Here is a 16,463-nt window from a genome sequence, read left to right on the forward strand (position 1 = left end):
ACTATTGTTAAGTTTACCATCTTTGTCCGCCTCTATTTTTTTTTAATGTTGAATAATGCCAAATACAATTGACCGTGAGTAAAGTGTCGATCGTAAAAACAAACCAACCATGGATAGTAATTGTCATTGACTCTTATTTATTATCATTGCAAAATACCAAGACTGAACTGATTAACCGAGCATCCAAGAGCGAATTGATTAAGTATATACGATCTTGCTCCGAGTCTTAATTTTGAGGGTGAATTCGTGTTGGCTCCCGTCAGGGTAAAAATCAGAATACAAAAGCCTCTTAGTCTAAGAAGTTTATAACTGAGTCTTGGTTTTACCAAAGACTAAGGCCGGCCCACCATATGTTGGTCCAATACGTCTTCGGTTTTGATAATTTCTTAAGAATTTTGAGTATCAAGTGTGGTTTCAACCCAACATACACCCAACGTACAATGCATATAAAGAAACTAAAGTACCAAATTAAAAGTAATATGTATATAATGTCATCTTCCGTTAAACTTTAAATGAATGCTAGCAATAAAACTTGAATTTAAAAATATAGAATAGATACAATAGGTAATAGTAAATATATATGTGGGCGTACACATTTATTTTGGAGTAAGTTTACGGAAAGAACCACAAAATATAATCATTTCTTTTGACACTAAACAACAAAGATCAAGTTTTTTCTATGAAAAAAAATTAAACTAAAACTGTTTGCAATTTGAGTAAATTTATCGTAATGTGCAGGTGTTATCTACGTGTAGCATGTTTCCGAAACTAGAGGCTGGCTTTTGTAAAAGAAAGCGATAGTTTTAAAGAGCGAATAAAACAACTAATGAAAATTGTGAACGTGTAACATGTTTATGAAGGCTTTACTGACGATTTTATATAAGAAAGCGGTACTCGGGTTCTGATAGCTTCTCAGTTATCAACATTTAACTACAAAGGAAAAAGGGGTACATGTGTGGTTTCGAACCCAAATGGGATCTTCAACCAATTACCTACATTTGTTTGGGCTTATAAATATAATAATTCTAAAATGCAAGAAACTTTTGACGGTAAGATTCTTATTGAATTTCTTATATAATACTTAAAAAGACATAATTTTCTTTTCCACTAACGCCTAACCTCTTCATGGCATCATATTTGTATTTTAAAGAGTCGCGTGTTTGTTTCAGCCTATTCACATCTTCTTGCAAATTTGTGATCTTGTTATGCATAATGGAAATCCTTGATATGCGTCCTCACATTCTTCTTGCAAATTGACTAGTTTCATTTTATTTGTTTGATGCAATTCTCGGTGGACATCATCGTCAATCTTCCATGCCATATTTTCTGTTTTTCTGATGCCTTAAGCTCCGACTTAATCATATTAATATTTAATATCCATGCTTGACAAAAACGTAGCCACATGAACATTTGTTATAACTGATGCAGGCATGCAGCACACCATTCTTTTCTAGTAAACCTTGAAGCTTTTGGCTTAGAGATGCCACGTCTTCTTGGTTTCAATGAGGCGTTAGCCATCGCGTCACTAAAACTCAAAAGTTAAAGGTCATTGTAGAGAGTTGTAGAGACGCCATATGTTGATCTTGTTCTTGGCTTCAGTTCGCTCCCACTCGTCTCCACAACTCCCCATTCCAATGTAATCCACCCTAGACGTGTTAAACTTGATTCTGGTCTTGAATCCTGATTGATTTTTACAATCAGAATGAAAAGAAACAAAACTATTCAAATCCTATCTACAATTCATTTTCCATGTCAATAATGGATTCAATTACAATAGAGAAGTGGGTAAGCGGGCAACAAGCTGTGTCGCAGCCCCTTTTGAATGGAAAAACCAATCCTGCTAGAAACAAAACTATAGGTCTTTGACGTAGATAAGTTATTATGCACGACCCGTTGAACTTTTTCAGAATCGCAGAAGCTTCGGGGCAAAGGACCCAAATGTATGAGAAGTGAGCCCTACTCATATTCCAAAAGCGCTACTTCAATTCAAGCGCAAGCCCCCTTCTATTGCATAACCTTAAAAAGCTATAAACAAAGTACAAAAGTGGTTGCGGGAATGATACGCTTTGGTTACCAGCGAACGCTTTCAAAGGCGACTAGTTTTCAATACTAGTTGTTATCTTACGCTGCCAATTTTTTAATATTCTTGAATAACATGGCTGGGGGCTAAGATAACTCAAATGGGAGAGCCATGTTATGGGTGACCTTATGGCACGGTTCAGAGAGCACTTGTGTATGTGATGCAAGTGAACGTTTACGAAAAAGCTGTCGTAAAGTTTCGCTGTTCTTTCCGTCATCAACCCTATCTATGTTTCTACGATGGCCCAAGAACACGCTCATTCTTCAGCCGTAGAGAGACTTCTCAGCTAGAGTTGGGGGTGGGGTCGCTTTAGTAGCTAGGGTGAGTCTTCCTACACAGCTGGACGCCCGGCTCTAGACGAAGCTGAGGGGGTTACCACCACATCCTCTCCCGATAAACTCAAAGCTCTTCTTAGTCATGCTTGATAGAAAATCTTCTCTAAAAAAGAGACAGACCAAAGATAACAGAGGAAGGTATTCGGTTCAAAAAAGATACGGCAGTCAGAACAGCTTCAGTCCAAAATTGATTAAGGGCAGAAGCAAGCTACAAGCATCAGCAACCGCTTTCGTTTAATCTTTCAAAAAATCAAAAAGAAAAAAAATAATCTTTTTTCTTGAATAAACAAGTGTTGATTCTCAGAATAACATAAGCTTTTTCATGCTTAACAACTTTCCTAGATTTGCTTTAGCCTGCCTAACAACAAACTCTATTGTCCCTGAGCCTACCAAAGGGGCACACTCTTGTAAGGTCCACACAAGTGCACCCCCCCCCCTCCTCCACGGGCCCACCCATCCAAACACATGAACCTTCGTTGGGTGAGGGTAGGCCTATCTTCAAATGGATCCGCTAGGAAATTTCACATGGGCCTTTTTTTTAAATGAGATCTTAGCTTGTTTTAATACAAAACAAAAGATAGCCCTCACCAAATATTTAAAGTGGCTCTGATACCACTGTTAGGGATTTCCAAAGTAGAAAATATTTAAAGATTAAAATAATATCCCTTCCAATGATCTAATTACACATCCTAAGAGACCCAATTCCCAACCATAGTGTGTTCAAGATACACTACCTTGAATAGTTAACGAAGAATTCTGCTAGTAATTATCATATAGGAACTACAAACTCCATAATTTGATATGAAAAACACATTTACACATTTGAGACTAGCATCAATTTGTGTCACTCGAGGTGTGACCCTAAAGAAACTCGTCGAGTCATCTGCCGTAATCCACGTTAGAGATAGGAATTTGGTCGTACCAAATCTAACATTTTGGGCTTACTAATTTTCAAGGTTTAATGTGCAATGAGTATAGATCATATTTGAGAAATTTTGTGTGTTTTACTTCGAAGACACATTGGTCTATATCCCAAGTTGGGAGACCCGTTTTCAGCATTCAAAAACTGTTTTTGACAGTATTAAGGTCACACAGTTTGGCAACGAAAGATGTTATCATTGGTACATTTGTAATCGACACTGATGCTTTAAGCAATGGAATTATATTTTCAAGCAGCGACCTATTAATTATTATCATGGAAGTCTAAAAAAAGTTTTGGGAGTTAAAACTGCAAAAAAAATATGAAAGTGTGACGGGTTTATCAAGCTTTTTAACAAAAATGGTTTCTAGTGGACATTCTTGGACTTCGGAATCGAGCTCGAGCTTGTATCACACATGCTCAATTGCTCATATCATATAAACATTATGAGCATTTTCTTTTGGAATGGCAGAACAACAAACTAATACACCATCTATAACACAAAAATGTGACGTGAATGTGCACTTTATGGTTCGCAAATACAAGGCAAGAAGATATTATCTTCTAACTTGTGTGCTAAAATAACAGCAAAACAAAAGAGTTGTCAAACTATCTAGAAATACGGGTCAATTTAGTGCATACTTGTTTTAGTTTTGACCATTGAATATGTGTGACCACAAGCGTACACCTCATCATCAGGCATGCAACGAATTAGATCCTTCATTTTTCATAACTTTAGCATTTAACAACTCCATGAATTTAGGGTTGGCTCGAAGTCTAGTCTTCACATAACCAGTTCTAGCATCATCAACGAGCTTATCAGCTTTACCAGCCTCCTCAATCAGCCCAAATAAAGTCCTGAGACAATCCTTCCTATTTTCCTCTCGATGCTCAAACCTACACATGATATGAACTTTCACACATCAAATAATAGGTAAATCTAACAACCAGTAAAAAAGCAGCTTAAAGTCTTAAACGAAACAGGTCAAGTATTCAAAATGTTATGCTACGACTACCCATGAATCATATCAGTATTACATGCCACCCAAATATCATATTAACATAACATGCCACACTACCACCCAAAAATTAATTTAGTTTCACCCTGCCAAATTGCCAAATCTGGCCAAAAACTTGCCCAAAACATGAATCATATCAGTATTACATGCCACCCAAATATCATATTAACATAACATGCCACACTACCACCCAAAAATTAATTTAGTTTCACCCTGCCAAATTGCCAAATCTGGCCAAAAACTTGCCCAAAACTGTAAAATGACAAAAGCACCCCTAACTTTTATGAAGAAAAAAAGAATCAGCATTAAAGTGTGAACAAAAGTTGTCAAGATGAGCAGCATTTACAAAGAAGTTAATTGTTTTATCCACTGAATCAGATGATTCGCAAGATATGAGCTTGTTTAGGCCACAATTAGCATAAATGACACTGACTTGGTGGCTTAAAATAGTGTCTTAAAATTCGGGTAACCTATTTGTAAAATAAAAGTGAGCCAAAAGTGTTTTGGGTCAACTCAATGGGACACGGAGCCCTGTTTCAACCCCATACAAAAAAGTTACCACTCTATTATCCAAACCTCCCAACCAATTTATTTTGCCACCTCTAAATAGTATAAAATTAAGCATATAAGTTTGGTAACTACAGTTACAAAATAAAATTTTATTAAAGATTTAAGCATTCAATAAGTTTGATTTAATTACCTCTCACTGGTTATAGTAAGTTCATCTTTTCCAGGGTTATATCTTTTCCCGACCAATTCTCGTAGTCGGCGAAATTGGTTTTTTGAAAGACCAAGTTCTTTGACAGTGACAGCAAGTTTTGCTTTTCTGTTTTTAGGATGCCATGAATCGCCACCAGGAACAAACACGACCCGTGTTTGCCACCTAAGCACAGGGCCTTCACCCGGGGGGTCATCTACGTCTTTCTTCTCTAAAGCGGAAGTCTCATCAAACTTTGGGGGACCCGCTTCTTCTGTCTCCTTAGCGTGTTTCAGGAGCATGTTATGCTCAAATTCCTGGTACATTTCATAACCTTGCTCGGGTTCAAGCTCACCAGTTTCAACCATATCTGCTATCTCATTGTATTTTTCTTCAACCTGTTTCTTCAGGTTTTCTGAGTTCACAGGTAAGTTAAATGCATGCCAATAGAACTAACACTGAAAGCTATTATAGTGTGTTATATGACTATATTTTCAAATTTTTAAGTGAAGGTAAATTTTGGCCTCTAGACACATGGCGTTATACAATTATACATGGTATTTCTTTAGCGTTCCAAAATTCATCATTTTGCATTCCATACAGTCGCAGTTTTATCATACAATAAAAAGATATATATTGTGTAGTGTGTCTCTCTATAATAAAATAAAAAATATACTCAAAAAACAACGTTAAAAGAACTTATGTGTGGTGTCAATCTTATTGTTTCTGCTGCTTAATGAATGCTGAGACGTGAGGGGAAAGTTTATGTAGAAGAAAATTATATTTTATTACTAGAAAGAATGCAATGCTGTCTCCCAACTAGTGAGGCACTAAAAGAAATTAAAAGGACTTCTAAAAAATGATGACACATAAATAACTAAGGACAAAAACCACCTAAAAGACACATTGATGTGTTTTCTGACACATTAACCTCAAGCTTATGTGACCAATAAGCTCAAAAAACACCAAAATGTTAAAAAGGGACGAGTTTAATTAGAAAGAATTACTGCAGAAACAAATGGTCACAACATAAACACCAAGTAAGAGGAAAATAATGCCATTATCTAATAACCAATAGAACAATAAATGAAATTATAAACACCAAGAGGACAATTTAAACTTGTTTTGCCCCTCCAAGGCCTCGCAAAAACAGTTGCATAAAGATCTTTCTAATCACTAAGTCAATTTATTAGCTTCAGCCATTACAGATCTAACTTTCAATCATGTCACAAACTAAATAAAAATGGATTACAAAATTAACATACCTGGAAGGAGATTTTCCCACATGAACATGTCCTGTAGTATCTGTTCACACTCCTTAGTATCTTTAAGATGACCACCATCAGTAGCCTCCTTAATCATGCCTTCCCACTTTTTATCATCCATGTAAAAGAACTCGTCTTTTGTCATCTTCTTGGTCACAATTTCTCTTGAATTATACAGATTATCAATCTCCTCATCTGTCTCATGGCATTCCTCAAAATCCGACTCAAACTCTTTATCGTTAACATCATCAATGGGCTTCATCCTAAACTCCTCAAGCAGCTCATCATCAGTATCAGCATGTTTTTGTGTAACTTGCCTCCTAAATATTGATTCTAACACATCAGGCAATACCTCTTCATCCTTGTCCTTAAAGTACTTCTCTATCTGCATTTTCAGCTCTGCAAAGCAAGTATTAACCAGAAAAAAACTTCACCAGGATCCTATATTCTCACAAGCATATATTCCTAGGCATGTAAACAAACCAAACGTTCGGTGAACTTTCATGGCGGGAAGTTCGCTTATGTTTAATGAATGAACTAACATGAGCAAGAAAGTCTGTTCCATTAACTAAATAAACGAACACGAACAGACATGTTTGTTCAAATGGGTTCGTTAGTGTTTGTTCCTTAAAGGTTTTTAAGATTTCTAATGACTTAGCTAATCTTTATCATATTGATAAGATTTAAGCAAAATTATTAACTAGAAAACAAAATATAAACATGAGAATTGCGTGATTAATTAATATGTTATGTAAATTAACATATGAATAATTGAATATGAAAGTTAGACCTTGCTCAGTTCGGCCCTGAGTTATTAATTATTACATATATATATAGAATTTGATAAGAGAACTAAAATTAGGGTTTATGAAACTAGTAAGGTACCTTTATTGCTGACGTCTTTAACTTGGAGATCCTTCGACGGAGGTTTGGAAATGGTGGTTGATTCCGTCGATGAAGGATTCTCATTCTCAGTTGTTGAGAATGATCTGAGCTTGGATCCGAATAATAATAATAATAATGAGATGGAATTGTTGTTGAGTTTGGGGGGGTTAGGGTTTAAGAGGTGACAAAGAGGGAGTTTGTTCAGTAACAAAGCTCGTCTCATCATTTTTATTTTCTAGGGTTTATGATCGGAACCAACGATGGTGACTGACGGCCTTTCTTCTTAGCTTATGGAATTTGTCATTGGGTCCTTTGCTTTATGCCTAAATTCAAGTGCAGGCAACTATCGTTTCTTTTCTCATAATTAGTGCCCAAACTAAACACAAAAATGTTCAATGTAATTGGGCTCTAAATTTGAAAATATTTATTATTTTAACCAGCTGCCGAGTCACAAAATCCTTTTTCGGCTCACCGTTGCATCTCACCACACACGCCATCTTTCTCAGAATCCTTCAATCTATATACCCTGAAAATTTCGGGCCCAACTGACGTCGGACGCGCCGCCACTTGCCGCCGAACCGCCGTCACGCGCCGACGGAGATATCCAGATCTGCTCCTTTTTCCGGCAAGTGAAGACTCACCCCGGAACCGTTGTGATAGCCATCCTGCTCCAGTCACGGAGATATGTAAGGCCCCGAACCCGGTGGCCCTACTTTCGTGTCGGATTTACTCATAAACACAGTTCTTCAAATCAGAGTTTATTAAAACTTTACGCGGAATATAAAACTTTCATAAAACATTACATATCAATTCATAATCATGTCTTAAAACATTCCTCTTGTCTTTCAAAATCAAAACATAACTTATAAAACATATCAGATCTTCAGATGCCAGGCTTTAGTCTTCTGCCATGTGTCCTCCACTCAAACCAGCTGTCTCATCCTACTCACTTGCGTGCATACTAAAAGTCAGCTACGCTGAGTGAGTTCTAGTTAATCATACAATACCATACAATACCTTATTACATACATACGTACTTAACCTCATAACTTTCTTTCATACACACATAAGTACTCATACCTTCAATCTTACTTGCATACTTTCTTTCTTACTTACATACTTTCTTTACATTCATAATCATACGTTTTAAAGAGCCTTTCGCCCTATAACCTCACAGATATTATAAGGGTCTGGTCCCAAACATCACAGATATTATGAGGGTCTGGTCCCTATCCTCACAGATATTGTAAGGGTCTGGTCCCTAACATCACAGATATTATAAGGGTCTGGTCCTTAACATCACAGATATTATGAGGGTCTGGTCCCTATCCTCACAGATATTGTAAGGGTCTGGTCCCTAACATCACAGATATTATAAGGGTCTGGTCCCTAACATCACAGATATTATAAGGGTCTGGTCCCTAACATCACAGATATTATAAGGGTCTGGTCCCTTGTTTTCGAATATTAGTAGGGTTCGATTCCCTCTTCGTTACCATACAACCATACATCATACCTCGAGTATTATTAGGGCTCGGTACCCTTTTCGTAACCATACAACCATACAACCGTCATTTCCTTCTTTTATTAACTTTATTACGTTCATACACATAAACATACATATCATACTTACCATATTTATAACGTTACAACCTGACAGTACGTGCAATATCCGAAGATCGTTCACGTACCATCAAGCAATCATTCATACATATCACATATATCACATATGGCATACACTTATCACTTAGGATAAATGTATTAACAACACATCAAGTATGCACACAGCCCCGAAAACATAACAAGGAATGGGGCTAGAAACTCACCTGAATTCTGCTTATTTTCTGATAGCTGTAAATCCCTTCTCTATTTGAGCTCGGCTGACTGTACAAGTTACACGTATCAATACTCGTCTGATCTAATCTGGTGGCCTAGTATTAGCTTACTTTAACTTATCGCTTTATAATTTATTTTTTAATCAAACTTGGCTTTAGGCGAAGTTAAACCTTAGGCGAACTTGGCTTCAGGCGAAGTTAAACCTTAGGCGAACTTGGCTTCAGGCGAAGTTATCCTTAGGCGAACTTGGCTTCAGGCGAAGTTAAACCTTAGGCGAACTTGGCTTCAGGCGAAGTTAAACCTTAGGCGAACTTGGCTTCAGGCGAAGTTATCCTTAGGCGAAGTTACGCTTGAAGGCGAAGTTACGCTTGAAGGCGAAGTTACGCTTGAAGGCGAAGTTACGCTTGAAGGCGAAGTTACACTTGAAGGCGAAGTTCATCAGGCGAACTTAATCTTGCAGGCGAAGTTATCGCGCTGCAGATCTGTTTGCCCATAACTCCTTCGTTTCTTAGCCAAATAACTCGATTTTGGTACCCACGGAATCGTATGATCGGCGCCTACAAATCCCAACCATCAAATCGGCCTAAAATCGACGTTTTAGGGGTCCGATTTGGGCAGTTTGGGTTTCGGGTCCGGTTAACCCATCCAATCCTAACCATTTTCAGTAATATTAGCTTTGTTGGATTTGTTATTACCTTACCAACTCAGATATGTCAACAAAATCTCGGGTCTCGGCTTCGAATCTTGATCGGTTAGAATGTGTGTGTATGTGTGTGTTTAGGAGAGTGGGGAAAATGAAGATATTTTGGAATTTTGGGGGTATTTATATCCCTGAAATCCCATTCTCATTTAACCCATTTCAATTAATCCAAATCCATAACCAACGTCCATTACCCGACACTAGCCCGACCCATACTAACCTCTATTCTTTTATTTATTTCCTGATAACCCGAGTAAACTTTCCCTCTATTATTAAGTAATATAATTAATATTATCTTGAAATTTCGGGATGTTACAAGATACCTACGTATCCTGTCCTTGTCGTCGTCTTCGCCGTCTTCCACCTCCAGCCCCTGCCGGAATCCGTCTCTGGCCACTAGCTGCACCTGTTTCCAGTCACCTTTTTGACCCGTTGTTTCGCTGGTGTAATATTCCAACCAGTGTATTGCTATTAGACTTTTGATTTGGTGATATTTTCCATTCTCCACCAGTGTCGGGTTTGACCAGAAATAAAGTCAACCGACCAGACCTGTCTCTCGTACCTTTATTTCTAGTTCTTGATTCCGTTCTTCAATCACCGATCTGAACCTATTCATATTATTATTATATTATTCATATCACCTAGGGTTTCTTGTAACCTGGCTGCCGTTGAGCTGTATCTGCCTTCATCATCTTCACGGTATACTCGTTCCTTTCTCACTATTATTATTATTATTATTAGTATTATTATTATTATTATCATTAGAACATACGTGATCCGGATCTTTGGAGTTTATTTTCATTTTAAGATCTCTTGACTATTATTGTTATTGCTACACACTATTATTATTATTATTAGTTTTTGTTACTATTATTATTATTATTATTATTGATTTGGTGTTCTATTGCTTGTGTTTGTGTGATTAGTTGCAACCATAGAGCGTAGGAACCATGACTATTACTTGAGACCATGTCCTGAAACGAGGGGTGTAGGAAAGAGTAAAGATAGGGAGCGTATATCGCGTTTGGCTTCTTGGAATGTAGGAACATTAAATGGTAAGTTGCTAGAATTGGTAGATGTGCTTAAAAGACGTAGGGTTCAGATAGCATGCCTCCAGGAGACTAAGTGGAAAGGACATAGAGGGGCTGAGTGTAATGGGTATAAGTTGTGGTACTCGGGGTCTGATGGAGCTAGGAATGGAGTGGGGTTTCTAGTGGCTAAGGAAATACACACTAGTGTGGTGGAGGTGATAAGACATAATGACAGGATTATGGTGTTGAAATTAGTACTAGGAGAGGAAGTAGTGGCAGTAGTCTCCGCCTACGCGCCTCATGTAGGCCTAGGGGATCAGGAAAAGACAGAATTTTGGGATTGCCTAGACGCAGTGGTAGGGGGCATACCTAGGGGGAGAGGATTTGCATAGGAGGTGATTTTAATGGACACATTGGTAAGGCTAACGATGGTTTTCAAGCCGTACATGGGGGTTTCGGTTTTGGTGATAGGAATGAGACCGGAACAGATCTTCTAGAGTTTGCGGTGGCACATGACCTAGGTATTATAAATTCTTATTTTAGGAAACAAGATTCTCATTTAATCACTTTTAGCAGTGGCGGACGCGACACGCAAATTGACTACCTTTTGATGAGGCAAGGAGACCGACGTTGGTGGAAGGACTGCAAAGTCATACCTGGGGAGGCAGTTGTGACTCAACATCGACTACTAGTGACAGATATAGCCTTCAGAAATAAGCTGACTGTTCGAGAGAAGAAAGGTACACCGAGAATTCGATGGGGAAATTTGAAGGACGAAAATTTCCTACTGTTTAAGGATAAACTCATACTGCATACGCGGGCTCGACTAAATGGGGACTCAACTCATATATGGGAAGCTATGGAGACAAAGATCATCCAAGTAGCAAAGGAGACTCTCGGGGTCACAACAGGAAATACAAGTGGGCATAAGGAGTCTTGGTGGTGGAATGACGCAGTGCAAGACAAGATAAGGGACAAACAAGGATGTTTTAGGGAGCTAATGAGGTGCACGAATGAGGTGGAGCGAGTGGAATTGAGGGAAAACTACAAAACGGCCAAGATAGAGGCGAAGAAGGCAGTGGCAGAAGCAAAGAAGGCGGCCTTTAAACGGATGTATGAAAGTCTAGAAACAAAAGAGGGGGAACATGCTATGTTTAAGATTGCCAAAGCCAGGGAGCGTAGAAGGCAAGATCTAGGACCGGTAAAGTTCATAAAGGATACAGATGGGCATGTACTGGTCAAGGAGCAGGACATCAAGCTAAGATGGCAAACCTACTTCCACAATCTTTTTAACAATGGGAGAGCTTACCAAGAAGAACATGACAACACAAACTTTCAACGACAACAATCGAATAACTGCTACTGCCGACGGATCACACGAGAAGAGGTGAAGGATGCACTTAGGAGGATGGGAAGGTCTAAGGCGGTTGGCCCAGACAACATACCCATCGAGGTGTGGAAGTGTCTGGGGGAGGAAGGAGTCATGTGGTTAACTACTCTGTTCAATAGTATTCTCAAATCAGGTAAGATGCCAGACCAGTGGAGGAGCAGCGTTGTAGTTCCTATATATAAGAACAAAAGAGACGCCCAATGTTGTGGTAACTACCGAGGAATCAAACTACTAAGTCATACTATGAAGCTATGGGAAAGAGTGATTGAGGGTAGACTTAGACGAGAAACTCAGGTTACGGTCAACCAATTTGGCTTCATGCCGGGGCGTTCCACTACAGAGGCAATACACCTTATAAGAAGATTAATGGAAAAGTATATGGAGAAGAAGCGTGATCTACATATGGTGTTTATTGACCTAGAAAAGGCCTATGACAGTGTGCCACGACAGGTGCTCTGGGAGTGCTTGGAGGGTAGAAGAGTGCCCAGGAAATACATAGAGATAATTATGGATATGTATACCAGGAGTGAAACAAGTGTCCGTGCGCCAGTGGGGGATACTGATTTCTTTCCTGTAGAGGTAGGTCTTCACCAGGGGTCAGCGTTGAGCCCGTTTCTTTTTGCAGTAGTCTTGGATGAGTTGTCAAAGTCGATTCAGGGGACTCTCCCGTGGTGCATGATGTTCGCAGACGATATTGTGTTACTTGCTGAGAAAAAACAAGATCTAAACATGAGGCTTGAGGAGTGGCGAACAGCCTTAGAGACAAAAGGTTTAAAGATTAGCCGATCTAAGACGGAGTACCTCCACTGTGATTTTGGTGGGATAAACGACAATGAAGACGCACAGATCACAATTGAAGGGCAGGTGGTCCCGCAGGTAACGAAGTTCAAGTATTTAGGATCTTTTGTACAGAGCGATGGGGAATTAGACAGTGATGTGACCCACCGAGTTCAGGTAGGATAGTGTAGATGGAAAGCAGCCACAGGTATATTGTGCGACAAGAGTTTCCCGACTAAACTAAAGGGAAAATTCTATAGGGTGGCAGTTAGACCTGCAATGCTATATGGAACAGATTGTTGGGCCATCAAGAAGGCACAAGTGCGGAAGATGGAGGTAGCAGAAATGAGAATGCTACGTTGGATGTGTGGGCACACAAGGCTAGACCGAATAAGAAACGTTGTGTTTCGCGAGAGATTAGGGGTGGCGAACATAGCAGACAAGATAAGAGAGTGGAGATTGAGATGGTTTGGACATGTAAAGAGAAGACAGACGACGAATCCTGTTAGATTCGTAGAAAACATTACTATAGAGGGGAGGAGGGGTAGAGGACGACCGAAATTGACTTGGGATGAGAGGATTAGGCAGGATTTGATAGACCTAAACCTCTCCGAGGACATGGTTGAGGATAGGAATTCGTGGAGAAGTAGAATTAAAGTTAAGGATTTTTAGAGAGAATTGAATACCTTAGGGCTTAGACTTAACTTATTTAGGTCACATACCATAATGGTATTTCCCTTACATATATTATTATTATTTTTATAATTATTATTAGTTTTTATATAGCTGTTAAACTGTGATCTTATTATTAATATTATTATAATTAGTAGTAGTTTTTATATAACTGTTAAACTTTGATTTCCTTTATTTTGCTTCATACACATGTACCTAGAGCCGAGGGTCTCTCTGGAAGCCACCTCTTTATTCCTTTGGATAGAGGTACGGTGTGCCTACATCCCACCCTCCCCAGACCCTACTTATAGCTTTGCTGTCGGTGGGATTTTACTGGGCATGATTGATTGATATATATATATAGTGCCCAAACTAAATTCTAGTTTGTGTTACCTTCTTACTACTCTTCTGTTTTTTTAAATGAAAGACGCTTGTTTATAAAAAAATGTATTGCTTTTACTGTAGCATATACCTTTTTGATGTTCATGTTACATTTAAGATTTTAAATCATGTATTCATTTCATGAATGTGGTGTCATTTCCGTTGTTTGGCCATAAATCGACTGCTTTTGTCTAAATCAATTACATCCTTTTCTAATGCATCACCGCCAACTTTGCAATCATTCTGATCAGACTAAAATCATCCATTACTAACGAAACCTTTTTGTATCAATGACATCAAATCTACGTTACTTCCAGAAACTAGGTACACTCGTCACTCATTCATTTACTTTTGAAAAGAATAACTTTATCGATGGAGATAAACGTAATCATTGGCGTTCATGAACATTGATCGGAGGTTGAGTTGATGATTTACAAGCATGGCGTTTCAACACATCACTATGTTACTATTCTGGTAGCGTTCTCGTTTGCTCTTATATTGTCTAATAGAGATCTTATTCTAGTTTGTTACTTAATAGTTTTTGTAATTTTGGGAGGGGTATGTTTAATTTCTATTTCTATAAACAAGGATCATTAGTCATTTTGGTAGGGAGAGATATATTAGATAGTTTTTTTAGACTCATTGCATTAGCATGAGAAGGGCATACTCTGGGACCGCTTCGATGCTTAGTTATCCATTGTAGATCCATGAGATCATCTTCTTCAATTCAATATAGTTTGCATATTTGATTTCATCATTTCTATATTACCTAATTCAATATTTTTCATTGGTCCAACCTGCCTCACTTTCGCTATCATTTCAATTTCAATATCCAGATCTGTGTTCACATTCGGGTCTCAGATCTAATTCGATTTCAGTTCAGATTATCGGATCTAATCCGATTTCTAATTCTATTCTACCTCCAAATTCCTCAATCTGTTTTGTTCCTTCAATTTCCGATTCAATCATGGTTAATCAAACTTCTCGTTTGGATACTCACAACCAACATATTCAAAAGTTTCAATCTGATGTAGCTGAAATTAGGGCTTCTCTCTCTATGTTAGAAGCGGATCGGGTGGAATCGGCTGAATTTCGTAAGTTGATGCTCACTTGGATGAAATCTCAGGAAAAGAGGCATGCTGATGATTCTTCTGGATCGGGCTCTTCTGGTATGGTTTTCACTTCATCTGGTTTGAAATCTAATTCAATTGATGCTTCTTTTGGGTTACCATGAGTTGTAAAGAAGGTGAAATTGCCTAAGTTCTCTGGTTTTAATCCTCAAGGCTGGATCTAGAAGGCTAACATGTTTTTCGATCTCAATCACACTTCCTATGCTTCTCGGTTGCATCTTGCTCAACTAAGTATGATCGGTTTTGCCCAACACTGGTTTACGATCATCCTTCAAGTTCTCCCTTCGTTGGCTTGGATCGAATTTCAGTATGAATTGTTACAGCACTTCAATGGTCTCGCAATTTAGAACCCTTATGAACAATTAGCTACTGTTCAGCAATCGGATTCCATCTTGATTATATAGATGATTCACAGTATTTGTTGTCCTTGGTTCCTCGTTTACCAGAGTCCCAAACTCTCGGTTATTTTATCGTTGGATTAAAGGATGACGTCAAACCAAGGGTTCGTTTACACTGTCCAACTTCTTGCATTGATGCGAGTCTATGGCTAAGGATATCGAGTTGATACTTCGGCCATTGGATTCTAGCGCGTTGTTGTCTCCTTTTTGGTACTCTCCACTTGCGGGGCTGCCATTGTTGGATTACGGGATCGAGCATCGTTCGTTGGGCAATACGGTGTCCAAAACTGTTTGGAATTACGGACCTGCCAGTGGGCAAGTAGGCTATCGTGATCGAGGTGTTCATTCCTTATCTCGCATCAAATGGGAGGAACACAGGAAGAAAGGACTCTGCTACAAATGCAGACAACTCTATAGTCCAGCTCATAAGTTCCCGAAGGGTAAACTTCGCTATTGTTTCTCGGGGATGGTGAATCAGATGGACTCGAGGGGGCTGCATTTTCAGTTGGAGCATATGGACAGTTTCCATCCCGATGGGTTTATTCATCCGACTGTGGGGTATTCTATCAAGCCGTAAGGGAAAATCTTGTGTGTGGGGGGGGGGGGGGGGGGGTATTAATAGCGATCTTATTCTATTTTGTTACTTAATAGTCTTTTTTAATTGTGGAATGGGTAAGTGTAATTTCTATTTCTATAAATAAGGATCAATAGTCATTTGGGGGGGGGGGGAGATATTAGATACTCCCTCCGTCCCATTAGAAGTGTCCATATTTCCTTTTTTATTTGTCCCATTACAAATGTCCACTTTCAAAATTTATTACAAATTTCCAAATTTATCCTTAATCACACAAAACTAGGATTAAAAACAATATTGATGGACCCAATTTCCAAGGGTATTGTTGTCATTTAGTACGTAAAAAAGTAATCATTGTATGGGACGGAGGGATA

The 16,463-nt window shown here is 38.6% G+C and overlaps 1 protein-coding gene across 1 annotated transcript; it reads right to left on the reverse strand.

Moving 5' to 3' along the window:
• Positions 1–3,993: 3,993 nt before the first annotated feature.
• LOC143613029 (uncharacterized) lies at positions 3,994–7,264 on the reverse strand. Its single transcript, XM_077086860.1, has 4 exons — positions 7,201–7,264; positions 6,316–6,714; positions 5,054–5,465; positions 3,994–4,231 (listed from the first exon to the last, which is right to left on the reverse strand). The coding sequence occupies exons 2-4, from the start codon at positions 6,704–6,706 to the stop codon at positions 4,030–4,032; spliced, it is 1,005 nt and encodes a 334-aa protein (XP_076942975.1). The 5' UTR covers positions 6,707–6,714; positions 7,201–7,264; the 3' UTR covers positions 3,994–4,029.
• Positions 7,265–16,463: the final 9,199 nt, after the last annotated feature.

The sequence above is a fragment of the Bidens hawaiensis genome, unplaced genomic scaffold, assembly GCF_021521415.1.
Source record: "Bidens hawaiensis isolate Kalapana, Puna unplaced genomic scaffold, B.hawaiensis_p1.1 tig00036414_1, whole genome shotgun sequence".
NCBI classification, from domain to species: Eukaryota; Viridiplantae; Streptophyta; class Magnoliopsida; order Asterales; family Asteraceae; genus Bidens; species Bidens hawaiensis.